Raw genomic sequence first — 26754 nt, 5'->3', positions numbered from 1 at the left:
CTAGATCATCCTCGTTAGACTACAGTTTAACGGAGTTCACGAATTTTGCCTTTTTTTTTCAGCAAGGAAAGGATGAGCAAACACAGTGACCCCTAAGTTCTCCTTACACTTCTTTAAAATGTTGTCTCTGGGTGTCCATAATTCTCATAAATATTTCACCCAAGCACTCTAACTGTAAAAACAACCCTATGCATCTGGAATCATAAAGTGAAGCACAACAGAAAGGACACGAGGTGTTCATTGGGCTATGTAGTTTTTATTGTATCTGCAGCATGTATGTCATCACAGCCTTCTTGGAGGTGGAAGGGAGCCTATTGTAGAAGCTTAACGGTTATATTAGTGGACTGATCAGTCAAACATATACGTTTTTATACATCAAAATTAAAATAAATGGCAGACACACTAAAAGGTATAAAACACTGGGGTAAAAATACAAATGCATAAAAGTACAAGTCATTTTGACAGTTCATAACATATGCTACAATGGAAAAAAATCCTTCATTGAAACAGGCACTTAGGATTTAAGTGAAGCTCAGCCATAACTACACCATTTTTTTATTTACAAATCTTTCCTGGTGAATTATTCAACGCAAAATACATTTGAACAATAAAAAAAAACACATATAAACAGTACCTTTCTGTACAATACAAGTGAAATTAAAATAGGACCTTGAAGACAGGCATGTGAAAATCCTGCGATATAAAATAAACAAAACTTGTGATCAGTGCATGGCCTTTACATTGTGTTTCACACACTATACTTAAGCAACACAAATCAACTACCCTAAGTTGAACCACTGATAGGAAAACGAGAATGATGTGTCTGAGTATTAGTCTCACAACGTGAAACACCCTTTGTTAATGGCATATGGTTGTTCAGTACATTTGTATCACCCCATAACTTCACTAAAATATCATGTTTTTGGGGGGAAATAAGTATTTCAGTCATGTGTCTTACCACATAAAACACATCCAGATACACACACACACACACACACACACACACACACACACACACACACACACACACACACACATACACACACACACACACACATGAGTACCATGGCCATCTTAAACTTTGCTTTCAGAGGGCAGCTCACTGAGAGCGGCGACGATGTCACTGAATGAGACTCTGTCTTTGGGGCTGGGCGCCCAGCAGCGCATCATCAGTTTATAGACCCGTGAGGGACACCCGTGTGGAGGAGTCAGCTTCAGCTTCGCCTCACGAAGACCTGGAAGACACAAGTCACAAGTGACCACATTTAATACTCAACCGGCCACTGCTCTATTGTTTAAACAGAAAAAAAGCTCTTATTAATATTTTTCTAAAAAAAAAAAAAAAAGAAGCTCATTGGACCAGATTAATAAACCACTAAATCAGGTCAAATAGATTTTGTATCGAATATGAAGGCCAAAAGTTCTGTCTTTTGACCTGCTTGCCAGCGGTTTTACTGAATCACAGTGAATTGAGTGCAGGAAAATGAGGCCTGAGCACTGCTCAAATGAGATGATGTGTATCCCTCACCCTCTAGGACCTTGTCGTCATCCAAAGGAGCATATGGAAGCTCTCCAAAACTGAAGACCTCCCACACAAGCACAGCGAATGCCCATACATCTGTCTTGGTGGAGTAGTCATCCTCAAAGACAGCCTCTGCAGGGAGCCAGCGCAGGGGGACCCGGGCCTGTCGGTACTGATGGTACTCACTGCGTGGAGAAGAACCACACAAACAGAACTGTCAAGAACTAAAGGAACCTCACCTCACCGTCAGTTTCACAACACTTAAAAGGAACCTAGGATATTAGGATATTTGGAAAATGTATTTACTCCCTAATGTTTCACCATAACATCACATAACATTTCATTCGTATCTTCAGTGAGGAGAACACATGTATTTACATCCTCTGACCACTTGGTGGGAGTAGTTTTGTGATCTATGACCATCAGCGATCAGTTAAGGTGGACCACAGGTTACCTCTATTTTGCAGTGCTGATTACTCATAAATTAGTCGTCACTGTAACTACAGTGGTCACTGGTAAGCAAAGTGCAATACATCATATAACAACCCTAAAGACAGTCATATGAAGTCTCTCCTAAAGGCTCCAAGTGTTATTCAAGATGAGAGAAATGACGCCGTACCCGTGGTAAACATCTTTACTGAGACATAGTGCTGATATTTTGACATGGCGCTTGGAGCTGATGAGGCAGTTCCTAGCAGCCAAGTCTTTGTGCACAAAACGTCCGTTAGAGAGGTGTTCCATCCCCTTAGCAACCTGCAGACAAACGGACACCTGTGGAGTAAACAGAAAAAGGGTCAGGAGGATGTGTAGGATGTTTGTGTTTGTTTGTGTTTGTTTGCACTTCTGCTTGTGAAAACTGTACTCACTTTTTGTTTGGTGCTGAGCAGCTTGACTTTCTCATCTTTACATTTTGAGTTCTTTAAGAACTGCTTCAGATCTCCCTACAAAAAAGAAGAAGAAAATGAATTAACTTGATTCTAAACTCCCCCTCAAATCATTACTTGTCTAATGGAAATAACATGATATGTTCATCACAAACTTTTTTTTTTACCAAACCCCTCAGGCCCCCCATCCTCACCATGTCGGCATATTCCAAGACCATGTAGTATGGGTCCACTTCCCTGCACATGCCCACTATGCGTGTAATGTTTGCATGGCAAAGCTTGGAAAACATCTCGGCCTCTCGGCGAAACTCCTGTTGAAGCTGCTCGTCGCGTGTCTGCAGGCTCTTCACCAGCACCACTGCCTCTTCTTCATCATCCTCGGACAGCTTCACCTTGGCCAGGAACACCTCACCAAACTCCCCCTTCCCTACAGAGCAGGAAAAAACAAACACATCAGCGCTGCAAGTTCAGTTTGTGAAGCCTATTCCTGCTCTGACTCTATGGCTAGGGTTTACACAGCATGGTAAATGGAACCAGTGGCACAGAGTGGATATGTGCTGTACCATTGTAAATAGGACAAAGTGCATGGAAGCAGATATCTACTCATGCAACTGTTGTGTAAACACATAGCTCACAATATTTAGATAAATATGATGTGTTAATGTAATTTGTGTGAGCTGGATGATGTGTTATTAATGTGTATACCACACTGAAAATGTGTCTTGCATTACAAAGTGTGTCAAATTATTGTCAAAGGTTCCAACACCACTCTTGAATTTACCCCCTGAACTACAGTACCCAGAAGTGAGCGAACCCCTGTGCAAAATCACTGAAATGGTTTCTCTGAAGAAAGGCACTGTACCAAGTGTTGTGATGTTGGTGAGGTTGGCCCGGGGGAAATGGAGCTTGTCGTGGCTGCTGTGGCGCTTGTTGGCATTTCCTGTGGTGGCCATATTGGTCAGGGCTACCTCCTCCTGGATCTCTGCTGTGGTCTGACCGTTCTGCTGAACAGTGGCGCCCCCTACAGAACAAAACTATATTCTTACAACCACCGTACCAGCGTTAAGGAACAATCAGTATGTACTTTTGGAAGTAACAATTTTATTCTGGATGGACAAACATTAATAGTACGTCCCAAAGGTCTTTTCATCCAATGAAATAACAGAGAAACAAACTCACGCTCACCCTCACCATTAAGGCACTCCATCTCTGGCTCCTCCCCCTCCGCGGTACCCTTCTGGAGCCGCTTGGCGTTGCGTCTCCTCTTGCAGTACAGCATGAGGCCCAGCACCACGATGATGTAAGCAACCGCCGCTCCGACGGACAGGCCAATGGTCTGAATCATCTTATACGGGGTTCTCTCAACCTCCAGAGAGTGTTGCACAGGCTTCTCTGTAGCATACATTCACACACAACAAGCCGAGTCACTCAAATGGTCTGTTTTCTCTGAGCAGTCTGTCTTTGCACATAGCGCATCTTTAAGCATATCGCTGTGGTCCGTTGCAGACAGATTTTGTACACACTAGTTTAGTCATCTGGTAAAGAGAGTATGGCTTAAGGCGTTATATCAGTGCCACTGTTTTCTCTGAGAGACATGATTTGGTCCATTCCTGTAGGTGGAGTGCGTTGTCTTACCCACGACATACAGCTCCGCTGAGGTGTGGCCGATGTTGCACTTATTCCCAGCGATGCAGATGTAGCTGCCAGTGTCCTCCACGCTCACGTCATGGATGACCAGAGACCCGTTGGGCATCGTCTGGTACCTGCACAGTGGAACAGAGAGTGGAATCCACAATCATGTCTCATTTAGTGGAATCCACAATCATGTCTGATTTAGTGGGATTTAATTGCCCAATACTCTTCACGTACCAACACTCAGACAATTCATAACATCATCTGTTATAAAATAAATCAAATGTTACAAAGACCCCAAGATATGTGCTGAAATGGCGCTTCCAAAATGATATTATAGAGGCTCCTAAAAGTGCCAGTGGATTCTGACCTGCTCCTGATGGCCCGTGCGTCCTTCTTCTTCCACTGGATGTAGGGAGCAGGGTCTCCGCTGGCCTGGCAGTGCAGCACGGCGGTGTGGCCCTGGTACACAGTGGTGTTCTCAGGCTCCAGCTTAAAGGAAACATACTCTGGAGAACAGAAGAGAAGAGGAGAGGAGAGGAACGAAAACATGAATATGTTTCCAAAGCTCTTTCCTCCAAGGACTGTGTGCAAACAGGGAGGTGCCTGAGGGATGACCATTTGGGAATGTTTTGTACATCTGCAAGTGAGTGTGTACACACACACTCTCACTCTCACTCACGGCTGTTAAGGTTTCTGTTGGTGCCCCTTCTTACCTGCCACAGTGACCTCCACCTCTGCTCTGATCTCCCCCTGCAGGCTGTTTGAGGCAACACAGGTGTAGTTCCCAGCGTCCGCCTGCATCACCTTGGAGAAGTGAAGTGTCCCCCCATTCCGTGTCACCAATGGTGGGATCTCACTGCCGTCTAGATTGGGCACCAGAGAGACATTCATGATCGTCATCAATCATCAGTCATCAATCCTCACCCTCACCAACTCAATCTCTCACCTTAAACAGCCTGCTTATCAAAATCAATCAATGCTGATGATCATATATGCATCATTACCATGCCCGCTAGCATACACATTCAAACTTCCAAGGTTCTGCATCATTCCCTGCAAACCCAGTCATAATTCAGAGGAAATCTCCAATCTACAGCATATGCTGCAGATGAATCAGGATCATACACAAGGCTCTCATAATCACCAGATTTGATCCACTGGACTGTGGGGGTTTCCTGTCCCCTGGCAGAGCACTGCAGACTGCCCTCCTTATCCAGCTCCAGGCACTGGGTTGACTGAGGGGTTGGCGTGAACTTCAGACGCTCTGTGTGACGCACACACCACACCAACACACACACACACACACACACACACACAAAACACATGTTAGACCAGCAAGAGCTGCATAGCTTAGAGGACAGTAGTATAAAAGCGCCTAGAGACAATTGTATTCTTTTGGTGCTATATAAAACAAAGTGAATTGAATTGAATAGAATAAACACAAGTATGAACAGAGTGTAGTACCACATACTTAGTGTACTAGTAAAGTCAATATAAATCAATAAAGCCAAACACCCTTACCTAGTATTAACACACTGCCAATATAAATCAATAAAGCCAAACACCCTTACCTAGTATTAACACACTGCCAATAGAAATCAATAAAGCCAAACACCCTTACCTAGTATTAACACACTGGCAATATAAATCAATAAAGCCAAACACCCTTACCTAGTATTAACACACTGGCAATATAAATCAATAAAGCCAAACACCCTTACCTAGTATTAACACACTGGCAATATAAATCAATAAAGCCAAACACCCTTACCTAGTATTAACACACTGGCAATATAAATCAATAAAGCCAAACACCCTTACCTAGTATTAACACACTGGCAATATAAATCTATAAAGCCAAACACCCTTACCTAGTATTAACACACTGGCAATATAAATCAATAAAGCCAAACACCCTTACCTAGTATTAACACACTGGCAATATAAATCAATAAAGCCAAACACCCTTACCTAGTATTAACACACTGGCAATATAAATCAATAAAGCCAAACACCCTTACCTAGTATTAACACACTGGCAATATAAATCTATAAAGCCAAACACCCTTACCTAGTATTAACACACTGGCAATATAAATCAATAAAGCCAACACCCTTACCTAGTATTAACACACTGGCAATATAAATCAATAAAGCCAAACACCCTTACCTAGTATTAACACACTGGCAATATAAATCAATAAAGCCAAACACCCTTACCTAGTATTAACACACTGGCAATATAAATCAATAAAGCCAAACACCCTTACCTAGTATTAACACACTGGCAATATAAATCAATAAAGCCAAACACCCTTACCTAGTATTAACACACTGGCGTGGGCCGTCAGCCTGCCAGCTTCATTTCTGATCATACAGCTGTACTGTATATGCTTGTCATAAACCTCCACACTGTTGATGCGGAGGGTCCCGTTAGGAAACTGCTTGAAGCGCACATCCTGCAGGTGACAGAGGCAAAGGATAGAGGCATGTGAGTGACAGTGACATTAACAGTTGGGTGACATCTACATTTAAACAAATCTCTGAAATAAAATCCATATAATAGTTTGATTAATCATTCCACAATCACTAAACGATTCTGGGGAAATGCGGTTGTGTCCCCTACCTCATCATCAATAGGGGCGTGGTTCCTGTACCAGGTGACCTCCGGCTCCGGAGAAGCTTTGGCATGGCAGTGCAGGTACCCTGCCTGTCCCTCTCGCAGCTCACTCTTCTCGGGCTTCTGAACCCACACCGGCGGGGCTGGAAATATAAAGACACATGGAGCTTCTCAGAAAGGATCTTAAGATGAGTATAACTCACATTCACAAATCATCTCAAGAAGAGCATTACGCAATCATAATAATTCTGGCTTTTCCATTTGCAATATATTTGTTCCTGCCAATACAGGAACAAATATAAGGCAGGTGAGGAAGAAAATATAACACAAGAAAATGACATGGTATGCTGCTCTCAATTCTGTTATCCTGACTATGCCATTTAGGAAGTTCAGTGAGCAGGATTGGGTTACTCTCTAGGTTAAAAATGACCAAATATGCTACCAGCCACACAACCTCGGGCAGATTTGAGCAGCAAGTTAAGAATGAATGATTTTTTCAATTACATTTTTTTGGAGTAAACCCAAATTTACTTTGAATGAATGTTACAATAATAATCAGTCAGCACCCCAAAAAGGTGTTTTAGCACAAACTGTGTTCTGAACTTCATATGGATGGATGTAAAGGTAGTGAGAAGAGATGATGTTGTCCACGGACAGCGGAAACTAAACAAGAGTGAGAGCGTCAGTAGTACTTACTGGCCACGGTCACAGTGAGCTCCTGCTTCCTCGTGGCAGCCTTGTTCTGGGCCACACACGTGAAGAGGCCCGAGTCGTCTCCTTCTGTGGGGCTGAAGACCAGGTCCAGGCCGTCCTGGTGCACACGTCCCTTTGAAGGGAGCCGCTTCCCCTCCCTCTCCCACCACACCTGGGGCTCTGGATGGCCACGCGGTGGGCGGCATGACACCCGCTCCAGGGAGTCTGCCGCGAAGATGCGAGACATGCTGCCGGTCGTGTCCTCTAGCTCTGCAGGAATGAAGGAGAGAGTGTTTTAAAGTGAGAATAATGGCAGTCGTGTCCTGTAGCTCTGCACAGATGAAGGAGAAGACAGAGAGAGCGTTTTAAAGTGAGAATAATAGTCGGTTGACATGGTTACCATTGCTAATAACAAATGTTTGTTTCATATATTTTACCAGCCAGTCGTAAGGATGCTTCTAAGGTCACAGCTTGGCCCTGCGGCCCTTTGCCCACACACTTGTAGACGCCAGTGTTCCGTGGCTTCACTTGGGTGATGAACAGGGACCCATTTCCCATCAGGAACACACTATAGGAGAGAGAGGAAGAAGGGAGGGTCATAAAAAACATTAAAAGGTGAAGTCTGCAAGATCTGGTGAAAGGTTGTTGATATTTGAGCTAGGGGCTGGGCGATATGGCAACACATGTAATCTTGAAAGTTCTTTCTGTCTACATGAACTCAATTACAAAACATAATTCAGAAATAGTTTTCTTTATTAAAAACCATACACCATTTCCGAGTAACCAGGCTGCATATACAGGGTTTAGTATTTGCAACCAGTAATACCAAGAAAGATCAGTAGGTGGCAATTGCACTATATCTGACTACAGTAAATATGGTATCAGAGTTTGTTTCAGGACCGTGAGGGGCAAGTCACTCAATTTGAAAAAAAAAAAAAAAAATGGATGTAATGGATTAGAAACACAGACTTGCACATCTTTACATAAATACATAGAACAGTCTCAAATATAAAACACATTCCTACATCCTGTGCAGGCAAGTACACCTGCATCCCAGGAATGTCCCATAAAATGGGTAATGGAAGGGAGAAACACACATCCTTGATAAAAACAGAAGTGAGAAGTAGAATCATCAAAAGACATACCGAGACTTGTTGGCGATGGGCTCGTCCTCGTGATACCAGACCACAGTGGGGGGCGGGTCAGCTGTGAACTGGCAGTGGAACATGGCCTCCTCATTCTTGAGCACAACCTGATCCTCAGGACTAACCACCGGCTGAGGATAGCTTTTATCTACAGAAAACAAACATGGGCCATTAAGTCAAACGTACAAACATCAAGATTCAAAGTGTGCCAACCTGAGTTTGATTCTCACTCTCTACTTATATCCGTTCTAACAAACCTTTAGGTGAAATCTAAACTCTGAGCTGACATTGAAATGGCAGTGCTTGCAGTTTGGACTTCTGCCATGCATACGGTGTCCTTTGACTGTGTGTGAGGTTGCCATTTCAGAGATATTTGAGAAAAATCATGAATAAGGCAGCTAGGAAATGTCTTGGGGCGCCATGTTGTCCAAGTACTGTAAGCATTGTATGGGAAAGGAGTTTGAAGTTACCAAAGACCAGCTTGGCAGAGGAGTTCAAATGTGCCAAGAGCAGCCTCTATCTAAGGATTCAGCCGTCAAGAACACGGCTCCAAACGGTGAAAACAGGGGAGAAGTGGAGTCCACGAGAAGCGTTTCAACATTTCATCATAGGGTTATTTTAGGGCAGGGACAGAATGGATGAGCAGGGTTTGGGCTAGGTGACAGTTGGAAAGCACAGGGTAAGGCCACATTGCGGGAGAGGAGGCAGATGATTCCATCTTTTGTTCACTTGAAGATCTAGCAGAGCTAGAAGAAGAAACTCGATCACCGGCAGCGGCTTCTCAGTCAAAGTAAGGGCAGAGGATGAACTGGCATAATGTTAAGAGGAAGAGAGAGCAGGAGAGAACTGTGGGCCATGGATGCTAAGTTAGCATTGCTAACCACATTGAATTCATTGTTGGAGCCACTTAGGATGTCCTCCCAACTCCACAGTCAGTGGGTGGGTGAAGACAAGCTGCAGGTTGTGTATGGGTGTTGGCTCAATATATTCTGTCTGGTTGTAAAACCAGCTTGACCAAGGGTTGCTCCACATAGAGATATAATCAGGTTTTAAAATCATTGGTGTGTTTGTTTGAGAATAAATTAGTTGAGGTTAACCTATTAACAGTCAATAACAGGGACAGGTGTTAGAGGCTTTGTAGCTAAATCAACCACAAAGCTTCTGTTGGGTTTTGGTTTTTTCGAAGACTCAAAAGGAGCTTTAAAAGAGTTGTCTGAGGCTGCTGAAAAAAACAAGCCAGTGGTTTTGGCCGAGGCGCTCACAGACTACTTGTTGTCGTAAGATGTTTGGGTGCCTAAGGTGTCACGGTTCATATCCCACTTTCTTCCCTTACCCTAATCTGGGTTTGTAATCCCGGGGGGGGGGGGGGGGCCTTACCCTTCTCCATATTCCAAAATGACAAAACAGCTAACAATGATTCAGCAATCAAGGTCACTCAACTCACAGTAAATAGATTGTTCCCAACACAAATGATTTCGTAGTAAATTTAAAGCAGACATAAACTGATTGACCACAGGTGCGAGCACCAAAAACTGTTTTTTTACTTCATTGGAACTTGAATATTGATATTCTACTTCATGCACACGGACAGTGACAGCTTGTGGGGGGTTCCGCATACATGTTCTGATGATGTAAACGTGCCACCAAGCAGGTTAGCTTTAGAATGCAAGATTCCATAGTATCAATACCTACATTCATTCTGACCTCAGTCTTTGGAACAGGAAACCACAGAAAATACATAACCTTGTGTTAGCAGACATCAACGAAAGAAAATCTCCTAGTAAAACCCACGCTCACTCACCAATAATGTTGAGGGTGAAGTTGAGGCTGCTGCAGGCGTGTCCAGCGGGGTTCTTGGCACAGCAGTAGTAAACGCCGTTATTGTCTGGCGTGACGCTAGGTAGCGTGAGTGTTCGCTCTTTGCTGTTGATGCGATGGATCTTATCCCGCTCTGTGAGATGAACGCCATCTCTGTACCAGCGGCATGTTGGCCTGTAAAATGACAAAGCGTCATTGTAATTGTAAGCTATTGTAATTACAATATTTGTAAATAAAATTATTGTAAATATGAGAGAGCTGCAAGACACCAGAATTTCCCCACGGGATTAATAAAGTATTTATCTATCTATCTATCTATCTATCTATTACATGCAATCGTGTCATAATGAACTTAAAGACGGGCTTGCATCCAGTGTAAAATGTTTTATCTATTATTTCACTTCTTGATGTTTCTATGTCCCATTTTCCTTCTTTCGCTGAGCTTTTACATGTGTTGAGGTTTCAGCCTTGAGATGGAGGGCCAGAGAGTCCAATAGCAGGGCCCACGTGGTGGGTTTGTACTGTCAACTGTCAACTGTCAACTGTCAACGCAACTAAATTCATACGCCTACAGGGGTCATGACTCAATACATTGGGACTATTTCAGTCAAATTTGAGGAAAACTGTCATAGTGTAAAGAACACACCACCATGTAGACAACATTTACTTTTGTATGCAATCAGAACCCCACTGCTGTATAGCGACTGGGGGTTTAAAAACAACACAAATGAACCACTGTCTGCCAGGAATCGATATTTCGACGATTTTATGAGTCGATACAGTAACAAAAAACATAATATAACAATACTCAAGTGTATTGATATTTTCTTACACCCCTAATATATACAGTATAAGAAACTGCATGAGCAATTATGTGATGACAAACAGGCCTAATTGAATGATTTTTACTCCTAGTTGACTTTGTCTAGGGCCCTGCATCAATCATAGACTTTAGCTAAATGCCTTTGCTGCTTGTCAAAAGAGACCAAATGTGCAGTCTCTGACCATTATCTTCAACCAATAATAGACTAGCTGATTGTGGTTTCAAGTCTTGATAAGTACTCTTTTCCAACATAGGAATAAAGTCAATATTGTACATTTGCATTTGAGTTAATAACTGAATTAGCCAGAGCTTGACTGTCACAATGGGTAAGCAGGGACCCCATCTTATCTTCTATTTGCTAAACAGCGTACATCGGACAGGGCCCAGATTCTAGACCGTATGATCAAACAGCCAGCAGTTTGACCAGAGACAGTGGAGGAGGGGGGACTCTCTCACCTTGGGTGCCCATCAATATTGCAGCGTAACGTCACAACAGCGGCGCTCTCAATGTCCGTCTCTGAAGCCGGCTCTTGAAGCGTCACCGCACCACTCTCCAACCCTAAGAAGATCAAAGACAGGAGAGGGACTTTACAGAAGTACAGAGAGTAATGGATACATACAGGCTAAAAGACTAGAGCCAGTGGCCAGACTGAAAGTGGGTATTCCTGCAATGTGTCGGCTGGTGTCGGAACCTCTGTTTTGATGATCAAAAACAAAATTCCTCTAATTCCGACTTCACCACGAAAACAGGAGCCTCCCTTCAGCCGACTCACCTTTTTTCTATTTGACATAAACAGCCGGACACTGCATCAGGCAATTAATCTTGGCGAGGGGCAATGAATGAGACCTCTGTCTAGGCCTCTAGCTGGCCCAAAATAACTTTCTCTCGGGCGGGTGATGTTTAATTTTCTGTAGTTGTGGAGAGCTGAGGGCCAGAGCTGGAGCTGATGGGCTGCATGTGTGTGTGTGTTCATCAGGACCAGGTCTGGGGGGAGACCCCAAGGAGGTCTTGGTCGAGTGAGCTGTGTGTTAAATAGGGAAGTTCCTAACAGATATGAGGGAGAGCCACACTCACATTTGATGTTGAAGGAGGCGTTGTTGGAGTGTGTTTGTTCTCCTGTGGCATTGACGAGGGCCACACACTGGAAGTTTCCAGAATCTAGGGTTCGATCCACAGCGGTGAACTTCAGGTTTCCTCCTTCCTGGTAGCGGCGCTCCGTGTTGTTGACCGCCACCCCGTTCTGCAGCCAGGTGTAGGCCACCTCCTCTGGGCTGCTGGCCTCACAGCGCAGCATGGCGCTGCGCCCGTGCAATGCATCCTGGGACTTCGGCCCCTCACTAAACTGGAGGTTTGCATGTGCACACAAGACTAGAAAAAAAAAAAAGAAGAAGATGGAACAGCATCATGAGCAACTCATTAAGACACAATAACAGCATTGTCAAGAATCTTGGCAGTATAGCTGCAAAACATATCGGTCCATATTTATGAAGGATGTTTAGCCAGCGTTTTTCTGGTCAACATCTGAGCCTTAAGACTGTGATGACTTCATTGTCACTGCCCCCCTCCTATGCAACTCATCTAATACACCCCCCCCCCCCCCACACACACACACAGACCCCCACCCCACCCCACCCCACACACTCACACACACACACACACACAGACCCCCACCCCACCCCATCCATCCATCCACCCACCCACCCACACACACACACACAGACACCCACCCCACCCACACACACACAGACCCACAGACCCACACACACACACACACACACACACGTGATCACAGACAGCTCTTCATGTGGCCCAAGCACACACACAGACCCCCACCCCACCCCACCCCATCCATCCACACACACACAGACCCCCACCCCACACACAGACCCACACACACACATGTGATCTCAGACAGACAGCTCTTCATGTGGCCCAAGCACACACACAGACCCCCACCCCATCCACCCACACACAGACCCACACATACACACACACCCACACACAGACCCACACACACACACACACCCACACACACACAGACCCACACACACACACACACATGTGATGTCAGACAGCTCTTCACGTGGCCCAAGCAGGTGTGCTGTGGACAGGGCCCTGCACTCATCATTCTCCAATGGCTTCTTGCTGAGTGATGCTCCAATGTCCCACGTTGGTGGAACGAGCTGCCTAGCACTACCAGAGCAGGGGCACACACACACACACACACACACACACACACACACACACACACACTACCAGAGCAGGGGCGTCCCTCTCTACCTTTAAGAAGCTCCAGCACTACCAGAGCAGAGGCGTCCCTCTCTACCTTTAAGAAGCTGCCTAGCACTACCAGATCAGAGCAGGGGCACACACACACACACACACACACACACACACACACACACACACACACACACTACCAGAGCAGGGGCGTCCCTCTCTCCCTTTAAGAAGCTCTAGCACTACCAGAGCAGGGGCACACACACACACACACACACACACACACACACACACACACACTACCAGAGCAGGGGCGTCCCTCTCTACCTTTAAGAAGCTGCCTAGCACTACCAGAGCAGGCGCATCCCTCTCTACCTTTAAGAACACTACCAGAGCAGGGGCGTCCCTCTCTACCGTTAAGAAGCTCCAACTCTTCAGAGAGCACCTCCCTTCCTAACTTGAACTTCTACTAGTACGTAACTTGCACTTACATGCTTACATTCCTGCACTTTTTTTTTCTATTTCTTATGTAAAATAGTATTTATTGTTACACTAGGTCTCTATTGCTCGTAGTTTGATTGTTCTCTCCCTTGTGCGTCGCTTTGGACACAAAAGCGTCTGCTAAATGACTAAATGTAAAATGTCCAATGTGTAGTCAACCATAACAGCACCCTACTTCTCTGTGGGAGAACCCCATGTGTTATGGTCACAGTTAAACAATGACCAGGAAGGCTGTCTTTCCCAAGAGCGGACAGATGTACCCTCTTTTCTTTCCATATTTGATCTGAGATTTCGTGTCGTTCTGCCCCTATGATCAGATCATGTCTTTACATGCTTTTTCACCAACTCAAAAGCTCTGGCAACTGTTCCACCACCAACACAGAGCTAGACAGGATGGGGACAGAGATCTCTCCCTCACACACACAGACACACACACACACACACACACACACACAGACACACAGACACACACACCCCACACACACACACCCCCCCCCCACACACACACACACACACACACACAGACACAGTCACAGACACACACACACACACACACACACACACACACACACACACACAGACACAGACACACACACACACAGACACACACACACACAGACACACACACACACACACACACACACACACAGTCACAGTCACAGACACACACACACACACACACACACACAGACACACACAGACACACACAGACACAGACACACACACAGAAACACACACACACACACACAGACACACACAAACACACACACACACACACACACACACACACAGACACACACACACACACACACACACACACACACACACACACACAGACACACACACACAGTCACAGTCACAGACACACACACACACACACACACACACAGACACAGACACAGACACACACACAGAAACACACACACACACACACACACACACACAGACACACAAACACTCCTCCTCGGCCTGAATGGAGCCCTTGCAGGGAGGGAGAGGACGGTCCATGCTGAAGAGGGGAAATGAATGCAGTCTCTCCCACTGAGACGGCGCGCTACACAAAGAGCCAGGGTGGCGCTGGGTCACACTCAGAAAGGGGTCTGCTTTCTATGGACCCGTCTCAGGGCAACAGCATGGGGAAGAGCCCAACACGGACAGAATGTCCACTTTCTTCTCAGTCAGTCTGCCTACTAATATGAGCCGCACTCTCCACGGCCGTGTAAAGCTGAGACTGGGCAAGCACTGGTTCAAGAAATGACACTGATACCCAACCAGCTCTGCAAGGAATTGAAAGTTTTAAATCGACACAACTGACCCAACTCTGAGAAGCTGAGGACTCCTCTCTCCCCTCTCTCCTCTGTCCCAGAACATGGCGTTAATAATAATAATGAATTAATATAATAATAATTATAGTATAATAATAATTAAGACCTTTGTCAGGTTTTTAATGGCACACACGACACACTGGAACACACACGTGCATATATGGAGGCGACACAGGACACACACACACACACACGCAGGTAGGCCTGAGGTCTGGGGGTATACCTGCACTACAACAGAACCCACGCCCTGTACGAGTGAAGACGACGATGAGCGAGCGAGCATGGGCCCTTTAAACCAAACCACTTTTTTAAAAGAGGAAGCTCTGCACTACAATGGCCTCCTCTCAACTCAACTCAACAGACCTTCATCCGCACAGATGCTGACCAGCGTGACCCTTATTAGGATGAAAGCCTGTCTGTGTCCCACAGGGAGACCTACTCTGCTCCGGCAGACTCTTAAGCAGGGAAACTGACCTAAATGAGTCCCAAATGACCAGGCTATAGGAATGAACTGGTCTCATTGGTCCGATCATGCAGTCCGGAGGCACAACAATGGCTGGCTTTAGACACAACTTAAATGTTAACAGGAAAATGCTAGCTTCCTGATACCAACACATACATAAATACGTGCCAAACATTGGGGTCTGCAAATGAGCCCTCCACTACTCCTCTATAGCCATGGACTTGGAGAGGTGGCTGAGAAATTTAACATTTTTTTATTCTACATTTTATTCCTCTGTCTTTCACAGGGAAAAAAGGAGCCATATACTGAATTTCAAGGAGAGGTCGTATTTGCCCACAGACACTGTGTGTTGGCTCTCTCCGATTTGAAAGACGTGAAGAATAACAGGACAGCATAAAAACAACAACGGCAATCCCCAAACACAGCTGTAACAAAACACCATCATATTTAGTGAGTGCAGTGACCGGTCACGCGTGAGAGCAGAATTCCAAATGGACTGACCACTAGGATATACGAGTTGACCAGAGAGGACCTGGATCCAACTCAAAATGTGAATGATGAGAGGCGTTACGAGAAATAACTAACGCCTTAACATTCCATATTATGAGAACTAAGGGTGTGAGACAACCACACCGATTCACAGAACAGAATGTGGATGACTTTAGTGCAGCTTTAATCAGTCAAAAAGAAGACAGCTGTTCATAGAAGAGATATTTTAAAAACCCAGTTCTCTGCAAATACCTGTTCTAGGCAGGATCCCAAACCTCTTCCTGGATTCGTGAGGAGGAATTTAGAGAGGGGGGGGGGACAAAGGTGGCATTCATAGTCCACTGCATCTTATGGTGTCCATGGAAACCAAGGAATGCTTGAAATCATAGCAGATGAGAAGATACCTTTAAAAATATTCTGCTGGCACACAGCCTGGATGGAAGAGCACGATATGTTCAAGGGTAGAGTGTGTAGAAGACAACACATGTGTCCTTTGCCTTGGGACAAGGGCCAGAACGTGTCCCATCCACAGAGTTTAGAACATGTTCCCGACTGACCATCTTAGTATTTACATCAAATATGAAGCAAATCTGTCATTGTACCCAACGACTAGTGCGCACAATGTTTTATTTTCTGAGTATTACTAAAAAAAATGAGAAAGTTCCATACATGACATACTTTTGAACTATTCATGCCAGATGCTTGAGATTTTGAGGGACTCTTATACATTATTACATGTCTTTAACTTTGCATATTGCCATATACTGCATATTGCCCTATAATGCATATTGCCCAAAAGTTGCTGCAAAGTTTTTTTTTTGTACAATTTACACCAAGCCATAATTTGGAAAATATGCAACTGTGGGCCAACTATCTTAGACATCAAAGACATCCAATACTGTAGAGCAATCCCGTAAAATAAGGGCCACGCCCTCTTTGGTAAGTCTGTGTTTCTCAGATACTAAAGAAAATACTTCAAATCATGCATACTAGTTGAGTACAGCGACATTATTTACATAAAGTATGAAGCGAATCCAAGATGGTCCCTTGAGAGGCCTCTGTTGACTTCACATGGAATGATCCAGAAGTCGGTGCAAGTCACACATGCTTGTCTGTAGATCTTTGTGCACATTCTTTCAGTGAATGCTGTTTTCTATCCTCTCCAATGATGTATATGCTTTTTGCAAAAAGCACACATATAACATATGAACACAGTTCTAATACACAATGTTTAATGAACAGAGTTCATGGCTTGTCATTGTCACAGTTTCCCCTGTATCTGCTACACAGACCAATCAAATGTTCTATTCAACCACAGAGGATCTCACTTAAGGAAGCTTGATGTTCTACCAAAATGAAGAAAGCATTCACTTTAAATCTAAGGGCCACATTTACGATGGGTGCTTAGCCTGCATTTTTTTTGTCAACATCTAAGCTTGAAACACTTATTAGACAGCTTGTACGCGCACAGCTACATAGCAATCATGAGTGCCATTTCCGAACAATGAACATCACACTAACTTGGCTAAATGAACGATGATCATCAATGAACATCACACTAACTTGGCTAAACGAACGATGATCATCAATGAACATCACATTAACTTGGCTAAACGAACGATGATCATCAATGAACATCACACTAACTTGGCTAAACGAACGATGATCAATTGTTCAAAATGAATCACCTGCACATTGATCACATCAATTTCACTTTAGAAATGTTCCAATTTCATTTTTTTTTTTTTACATTTAATGAATTGTATAGAGTGCAGAAGCCAGCGAAAGGATTCTTTTGAAACCCTATATCGCATTATTAAATATATATCAAACTCTTCGAGCCGATTGCTCCTATCGGCGAGTATTTTGAGTCCCTTGTCGGCAGCAATGATATTCTTCCATCTCCTCACACTCGCGTTGGCTACTCGCAATGCATCCATTTTGCTGCCAAGACAACCGCATTAAACACGTGTTAAACAAGCCACCCAAGAGATATAGAATACTTCATTGATCTCCTAATTGTGGTGTTGAACAGTGGTCTGCAATAACAGATCAAACTCATTATAACTATTGGTGTGTCTATTGGACATCAAAGCATTGTCCTATGGCCTGAATCAATCACATGAATTGACCTACTTTCCAAAACGACTGAGAGTCAGACATCGCAATGTTTCAATACATTTAAAAGATCATTTCACCAATCTGATCATCTGTGACAATGGACAGCACCCAGGCACCACTACAACGACATCTTTTTAATTGATTTTTGATGCTGAAACTGGAGACCTTGGCATGTTAATGAGAGGAGAGGAGTTTTCATGAAGACATGCAGCCCATGCCATGCCCCCCCCCCTCCCCCTCCCCCCTCCAGGCTCAGACACCACACTGGCAATCTTATCACATTCAGCTGCTGTTGTCTTGTGTAACCTAATATTACGGGAGAGTTTAGCAGTCCAGGCCGCGTCCCCATCGCCATCGGAGACATTGTTAAGGAGACCCCCCTGGCTCAGTGTGGGGTGGGCAAGAGGGAAGTTGGCTGTTTTTGCAGCTGCTACACCCTCTCCACTATCATGAGACAGCCATTCACAGGACATGACCAAACAGGTGGGCCTAGATTGTCTTTCTCACGTAACTCAAAATCGTGTGTGTGGAGTTGGCATCTCTGTGTAGTAAAGTCCACCCACACACACAGACAGACTTGTGTGGTTGGTTACAGAGACAGAAAGGTGGACGGGTAATGGGCCACAGTGAGTAGGAAAGCTTGTGTAAATCCTTTAGCGTTCAGAAACAGTTGTTCCGCCACAATGCTAGGCACCGCCATGAACGATGGGTGGAATATTAGAACTGACAATGATGTGAAATGATCCAGGCGTTGTGTGGTATTGACATGACCGGCTCAAGTGACTTGATAGCCATACCATGGGATTATCTCTCAGTCACACATCGCATGCACACAGGCCTCGAGGGCCCTTTCCATGCTGAAATACTTCAACTGAACAGAAGAAGGTGGACTTTAGAGAGAGTTCTAAGAGTTATGAGTTACAGTAATTACACAGAGACACTGGAGGGAAGAGGCATCCTACTAAAAGTACAACAGGCCTCTCAGCAGCTTCCATGTCTGGTTGGCGCTGGTCGCGCTGGAATCTGGGCTGCAGCTGTGCCTCATGGTGCCGTCATCACATGCACGATGGCACACATTCTGTCATTTGTTGTTTTCATTCTGGAGAATTCCAAAAACTCCTTTGATCACCCCATTTTCCTAAATTTCCCTCGGGATTAATAAAGTATCCATCTATCTATCTATCTATCTATCTTTTTTCCTTGTGGTCGTTTTCCATTTTTAATCAAACTAAACTTTTACAGCGGCACCAGGCTCTTATCTTAGAAGGAGTTCAAACCTTAACTACAGTTCCAATGTGACTAATTGATACAATTCAGACAAGAAGAAGAGTTGTTCAGACAAGAAGAAGAGTAGTTCAGACGAGAAGAACAGTAGTTCAGGCGAGAAGAACAGTAGTTCAGACAACAAGAAGAGTTGTTCAGACAAGAAGAAGAGTTGTTCAGACAACAAGAAGAGTTGTTCAGACAACAAGACGAGTAATTCAGGCAAGAAGAAGAGTTGTTCAGACAACAAGAAGAGTTGTTCAGACAAGAAGAAGAGTAGTTCAGACGAGAAGAAGAGTCGTTCAGACGAGAAGAAGAGTAGTTCAGGCAAGAAGAAGAGTCGTTCAGACGAGAAGAACAGTAGTTCAGGCAAGAAGAAGAGCTATTTAGTGCTCCACAGACTCACATCTCAATCCCCCTGAACTCTCCAGAACATGCGAGCGACTCCCACCCTAAAAAACAGCACGTAGACCAACGAGGTTCTGTCTTTTCACAGGAACTCATGAATGCATGGGCCATTAAGGCTGGCAGCACAGCACCAGACACACAGCCTCCACACAGGCAGGCAAATAAAGGCTTTAACATGGGAGAGAGAGGGGAGCAGTGATCTCTGTGACCTGAGAGTGTCTGGTGGGGGTGGGAGAGGAGAAAAGACACAATCAAAATGAATTGCTCTTGTAAAAGCTATCTTAAAAAAATACCCTAAAGCAGTAAAAACTCGCTTAATGTAACTTTACATTTGTTTTACAAGTCCCTCTTATGTGTGTGAGTGTGTTGGCTTTGTAGTGTTAGAGACACACACATATGCTGTGCTCCAAAGAAGGCACGTAGCTAAACACAAAGTCATGACTTCTCCCTTTCCCCCCCCCCCATGTAGAGATCACACTTAATATAACAGTGGTTATGCCAGCACAACCAGACACTAGAGAAGAAAGCATAATGAGATGATGTCCTCAACGTAGACTTATCAAGAAAAAAAAACTGTTGATGTGATTATAAGCTTCTAGCATTCTCCCGACATGTTTTCAACCACTTTAAACGAAAACAAAGTTTGTCATAGTCCCTTAAACTTCATTGGACTTCATAAATACCTTAACGTTGTGTTGAAGCAAAGGCCTTAGCTGTTCAAGAGGAGAATGCTGCAGTGCTGCTAAATTCAGCACAAGAGAAAAAAGGCCAAATGACAAACATATGTAGCCTACCTCAATTTAATTACAACCTCGTTCTGATGTCATGACTAAACAAGAACCACTTGTTCTCAGAAGAGGTCTCACTACCCAAGCTTGCTTGCTTTCAAATCTAGTCGAACTGAAACATGACAAGCACAGCATCTACATCCCACCCCCACCCCCCCCTGCCCCCCTGAGAATGTTATGATAAAGGTTCATGAAACGCTCAACCAAACCGTAAGGTACTTTTAGAATTCAAGTTTCAATCATGCTCATTGACCACAGCTCTTTGCGTGTATAATTCAATGAGTGGCATAGTCAATATCCTGAAGTCAGCTCCCAGTCGAGATCAAAGCCTTGTTCAGAAAGGCATCAATAAAAGTGGATCTTAGACTCTCCATGAAGACCACCAGGGGTTGTGAGAACGCACATACTGAAGACATTCTCCACTAACCTGTTCAGTGTGGGGGGGGGGCCTGCACTGCACGTGCAACATGTGGGTCTATGGCTTTAAACTGGAAATGCTTCATTTCTCTCATTCTTTCACACACACACACACACACACACACACACACACACACACACACACACATTGATTGCCAGCCTACCTACCCATCACTTCTTGAATATGTACCATTATAAGCATCCACTCAATCTAGTGAGAGTAATGTGTGGGTAGAGTAAGACTCCACTTCACTTCATTTTCAGGTTCTTTCAGCAGCTATCCAATCTGTCCAAAAACGCATCCATGGTGTACTGGTAAGAGGTGCACGTGGTGTAACTGTCGGGCTGATGAATGTAAACAGGAGGAATGATGATGGTCAATAGTGAATTACGTGTGTCAGCAACTAAATGATCAACAATACAACACTCTCGGGACCTCGTTGAAAGGCTATTTTCCCTACGACAGAAAATTCCTACATCGGTGGCGGCGGCAGCAGCAGCAGTTTATTTCATTCTACTGATGAGTTGTCATTTTGAAGTGATGTCTCCGGTGTCCTTTTGAGAATTCTGTTGTGGAAGTGATGTAATGTAAGGGGTCTTGTTGTGGAAGTGATGTACTGTAAGGGGTCTTGTTGTGGAAGTGATCTACTGTAAGGGGTCTTGTTGTGGAAGTGAAGTGATCTACTGTAAGGGGTCTTGTTGTGGAAGTTATCTACTGTAAGGGGTCTTGTTGTGGAAGTGATGAAGTGATGTACTGTAAGGGGTCTTGTTGTGGAAGTGAAGTGATGTACTGTAATGGGTCTTGTTGTGGAAGTGAAGTGATGTACTGTAAGGGGTCTTGTTGTGGAAGTGAAGTGATCTACTGTAAGGGGTCTGGCTGTGGAAGCGATCTTGCTTATCTCATGTTGTAGAAAAGTAATTAAACACATGAGGTTGTGCATTATCATGGTTAACATCATGGCACTGATGATCTGTGATCTCACTTCTGTTGCATAATTAGATCAATTCAATAGTGAGCATGTTAACCGACACAGTCAAAGCTCCTGCTGGATGCAAAATTCAACAGTCGGCACATGAAAAAAAAAAAAAACATTAACCAAATTTTGGCTAATTCAATTCCACTTTCTTATGGACGCTGACCAAAAGCAGACAGACATCATCCCAGCACCAGCTCCCAGGCTTTCAATGAGAAGACAAGCACCAACAACAGGCAGATGCAGGACTGCAGGAACTTGTAGGGCTTTCAAGGGGCTTCAAACGTTTACAGGAACGGCCCACTACTCAATTGATTTTCCACTGCGGTGCAGGAACTACCAGCCCTAATTTGCTCTTAGATTGCAACGACAATTCCAAGTAGTCAAAATAACTATATATTTCAGCAGCACCAACTTTAGATTTCTGTGGAGTTGAACTTGATCGTTATGTTGAGAGCATGGCTGGAAGCACTCAAAGCGAGTTTCATGTTAATTGACCAAGATATGAGCTCACTTCCTGTTTGGTGTCTTTTCCGCCAAATTTGATTGGCTGTAACAGACTAACGGTTTAGTAAATAAAAAAATCCGTCTGATAACTTTTGTGAGGCTTTGTCTGAAGATCATCTGTAGCAAATTCGGTGAAGATTTGACCAGGTTTGTGGCCACTGAAAGCTTTTTTTTAGGTCTTTGAGTAAATCCAATATGGCGGGCACATACATTTGGTATAAGACATAAGATCATTTCTCCCAAGAAATGACCATAACAACCACTTTTATAAGGCCTTTACATAAAAAGATATTACAAGAAACACGTTGTTGTTTATTGCAGTGCTCCCAAGGGCTCAAATGATCCCATATTTTAGGTCTACCTCAGGAAGGGCTCCCAAGTTCGCATACCAAGCTTATTGTCAATACATCAAACAGTTGCTGGGATATGACCTCACTTCCTGTTTGGAGGCTTTGCCACCAATTTTGATAAGCTGTAATGGACACAAACAGTTTCGAAAATTTAAAACCCATATGATAACTTTTGTGAGGCTTGGTCTGTAGATCACCTGAGCCAATTTTGGATAATTAGACTACATTTGTGGCCTGTGAAATAGTTTTAAACTTCACATGAACAAGAAGACTGCTGCAAAAATAATAACGCACCCTGGTGAGATGCAGAGGTGAGAGAGGTCCATAAGGGCAGAGGCAGAGATAAAGAGGAAAAGGACAATCACAGCTGCTAACGCTCAGATAACAACATGACTACTTGACCACGGTGGAGACACAAACAAAAGCCTTTTCTGCGCCTGTTTTTTTTGCTTAATATCTGTCTTAAGGCTCAATCTCCCCTACACCACCAAGATCATGTCTAGCTGGTGTGAACTCCACTCACCAGGACACTTTCGTGTCTCTTGTCATGTCTGAAAAGGGCTTCTCAGTCAAGTTGAGGACATCCTCGTGGGATGAATTTATACATCAAAGAGCCACTGACGGACTGAAGCACAACTCAGTTCTAGCCATATAATGGATGCCATAATGTAGAGGCGTGATACTGAGCATTTGAATGGTTCAGTCCAGGCATTGGCATGGTTCTGGGTTCATCCAAGGCACAAGAATCATGTCAAGGAAAGAAACCCAATGACCATTAGTTGGGCCAAAACAATGCATTAAGATTGGAGGAGTTTGAATATGACCACTACAGAGGTAACCTAATGCATCAACACTGGAGGAGTTTGAATATGACCACTACAGAGGTAACTTCATCCATTTGCCTCCTATCTGTTGTTAAGGGGCAATGCCAACAATATCTTAAAATCAAAATCCCTGAAATTCGTTCTCCTTTATTTTCCCCAAACATTGGGGAACCGTCCTTTTTCAGTATTGTACACAAAACAAACACTATGTAAGTATTCCCCTTGGGGGAAATGATTTAAGATTAGATACAGATTTTATTTCCCTCATAAGCATGGCATTTCTCCTTGACCATTGTAGAGAGGCCCCTCACCCATGCCAGCTCCAATTACCATGACAAAAGGGGGAGATGGCTCCCCTAAGTTCTAAAGATCAAGCAGAGCCCTCAAGTACCTGTGAATCAGGCCTGGACTTGGCCTTTTATCTTTCAAACCACTATGCAAATATGCTGCAATTTCCTGCAAAAACCCCGAAGGAACCAAAACCCCCAGAGACAAGTAGAGCTATACAACACAGACAATTATTCCCAACCCCAAGTAGGCCTGTTCTTTCTGAAGCAGTTTTACCTGTCTCCACGACCTAGTGGCATAAACAAAACAAAAAGATATCTGTGTATTGGAGGATATCATTGCTACTCATAATCGTAGACGGAAAATATCCAATCACGTAAAGACACAAGCCAATTGGTAGACATCTGAGCCTTTTGATGCGTAGACCTACTACACTACGATCTACCTTCGAGAAACAAATTTGCCAACTGAATTTTCTCTCCTCCCCCACGCTATAAGCTACGGCATCCCAACCGGTTTCAATTCAAGAAACAGCACGTTGAATCAAACGACAGCGACACATATGACTGTAGGCTATGTCATAGCCTTGGATATTAAGTATTAAAGAAAAGTATCACATATTCCACAAACTAACATATATGCCTGTGTCTACGCTACACTATTCCAAACATGGAAACGGACAATGCCAGTAATGATTAAGAGCCTGGTTAACACGTTTTTCCCCCCGATGGAAACTTGTTACAGAAATAAGAATGGACAACACAACATATATCTTTCCCTGCGCGTCATCAACAAGCAAATCACGTCCCTGCTGTCGCCTGGCCAATTTCGACATTGACTTAGTTTGTCAATTGACAATAAAATCAGTTAAAAATTTGGTAACTGATGCGCTATTGTTTCCTCCCCCTCCAACTCTTTCAGGCTCCGCAGCCCCTATAGGATTCATAATGCATAGGCTTGGCGCACACCGACTCATAGTACACTAAATCCTGGAAATCTGTTAAGATTTTTAAATGAGACCAGACAAAACATTTAAGATAAGTCAACATAGTTTAACTTCAAACTTAAAAGTAGCATATAGGCTACCAACCAACACTACAGTAAAGTATAAACTTCTCAGACATTCAGTCGTTTAGGAACTTCAACGAGTGGCCTTGTTGCTGTGGCCTACAGTTCCAAAAAGCTTAGGCTATATGCTGTAAAAATAACACTTCTAGTCATCTTACCTTCACTGAGCAATGCCAGGATCGCAAAAACAGTGGCACCCTTTGTCGACAGCGGCACCCGTTCATAAGGTGGTCTATTCAGCACCAATTTTAGTCGGCGAGGTTGTTGCTTATCTTCAAGCGATAAAGTCATGTTTGCGTTTAAAGAAAAATCGTCGATCGGTAAAAACAGTCCAAGATAAAGGATAATGAAGAAGTTGTAAAGAAATCTCTACCGGTGTGCAGTAAATCCTTGAACGTTCTCACTTGTTTCAGAAAGCTATACCATTCAAACGCGTACAGTCCAGTCTAGCTTTTAGAGAGCGCATGTGGCCGTGGGTCTATGAGATTTCATCATAACTTTGACTGGAGTAGCTTTCTGAAACATGGATTTTTTTCTTCTGTGCGGGTGGTTGTTGTGAGAGCAGAAAAGTCTGTTCCCTTCTCCAGCATCGCGTTTCCCTCACTCCTCGCCCCTCGGCTGAACAGTTTCCGGTTTTGGTGAGGGGTGGTAGGTGAACCAGGCAGTAGGTGGGTTTGTCGTTCTCCCAACACAGAGTCAAATCAAGAATTAAATTCAATGTTTTGAAAAAGTTGCCCTATGTTAGTTTTGGAAGTAGAAGTCATTGTCAGGAGTGTTTTTAAGTGGGCAGAGTTTTTCTTAAAATTAAAAAAAAAAAAAAACATTAATACTGTCATTATTGTAAAATATCAGCATATAGGCCTGCTCCGGCCAACACACCTTGCACGATATACTTAAAGCAAATTTGGTTTAATTTCACAGTGCAAGGGGAAGGCACAAGAATGAGTGGGTCATGCAAGCTCCAGTTGCATGTGAGCCGTTTTAAAGTGAGTCATCCTCATGGATTGTCTGGATAGCATGGGAGTCTGTGGCACTGTCTATCCATGGTTTGCCCACTACCTGGTAGACAGGACACATTTTGTACAAGTACTGAATTATCGGTCCGAAAGCTGCATAGTTCACCGTTGAGTTCCACAGCAGGGTTCAGGGTTGGGGCAACTCTTAGTCATTATTTACCTCCTCCCTCTTGGCAACATCTTTTGGCACAATGGCATCCATTCTCACTGCTATGCTGATAATACACAGCTTTATCTGTCTCCACTAAGCCCACTTCTACGAACATACGCATATACTCCACCAGTACTCTCGATGCTTGTCTCTATGCTATACAGATATGGATGACAAACAACTACCTACAATTCAACAGTAGTAGAACTGAGCCACTCTTCATTGGTTCCAAACCCACACTCTCAAACACTAATATCTGTTCACTGCCCCTTGCTGAAGCCACCATACCTGTCTCCAAACAGGCGAAGAGCCTCGGTGTCATCTTGGACAGTACCCTACCCCCTACCCATTTTAGTCAATCTTCATTGTCATGTTAGTATCCATGGCAGAGTTTATATATATATATAAATTATTATTATTAATTATTTATACATATATAT

The 26754-nt window shown here is 43.9% G+C and overlaps 1 protein-coding gene across 2 annotated transcripts; it reads right to left on the bottom strand.

Annotated features, from left to right (window-relative positions):
* Window positions 1–236: 236 nt before the first annotated feature.
* ptk7a (protein tyrosine kinase 7a) lies at window positions 237–26103 on the bottom strand. 2 transcript variants are annotated; one of them, XM_031563999.2, is made up of 20 exons: window positions 25306–26103; window positions 12216–12509; window positions 11597–11699; window positions 10301–10491; window positions 8500–8647; window positions 7792–7922; window positions 7358–7624; window positions 6668–6804; window positions 6362–6500; window positions 5186–5305; window positions 4755–4904; window positions 4409–4547; window positions 4042–4169; window positions 3592–3798; window positions 3269–3427; window positions 2601–2833; window positions 2389–2463; window positions 2142–2293; window positions 1529–1707; window positions 237–1235 (listed from the first exon to the last, which is right to left on the bottom strand). In XM_031563999.2, the coding sequence occupies exons 1-20, from the start codon at window positions 25436–25438 to the stop codon at window positions 1075–1077; spliced, it is 3246 nt and encodes a 1081-aa protein (XP_031419859.1). In that variant the 5' UTR covers window positions 25439–26103; the 3' UTR covers window positions 237–1074. The 2 variants fall into 2 exon arrangements, with proteins under 2 accessions (XP_031419859.1, XP_031419860.1); XM_031564000.2 differs by having other exon boundaries at window positions 3598–3798.
* Between the last annotated feature and the right edge of the window lie 651 nt (window positions 26104–26754).

This window comes from Clupea harengus, chromosome 26 (assembly GCF_900700415.2).
Source record: "Clupea harengus chromosome 26, Ch_v2.0.2, whole genome shotgun sequence".
In the NCBI taxonomy this organism is placed as follows: Eukaryota; Metazoa; Chordata; class Actinopteri; order Clupeiformes; family Clupeidae; genus Clupea; species Clupea harengus.
Note: the sequence above shows the minus strand (reverse complement) of the source record. Positions and strands in the feature narration are given on the sequence as shown.

Coding starts and splice junctions, on each gene's coding strand:
- ptk7a (XM_031563999.2), bottom strand. CDS start 25,438: ATGACTTTATCGCTTGAAGATAAGCAACAACCTCGCCGACTAAAATTG. Junction 4,905..5,185: donor AGTCCAGTGGATCAAATCTG/GTGATTATGAGA, acceptor TGCCCAATCTAG/ACGGCAGTGAGATCCCACCA. Junction 1,708..2,141: donor AGTAAAGATGTTTACCACGG/GTACGGCGTCAT, acceptor TTCTCCACGCAG/TGAGTACCATCAGTACCGAC.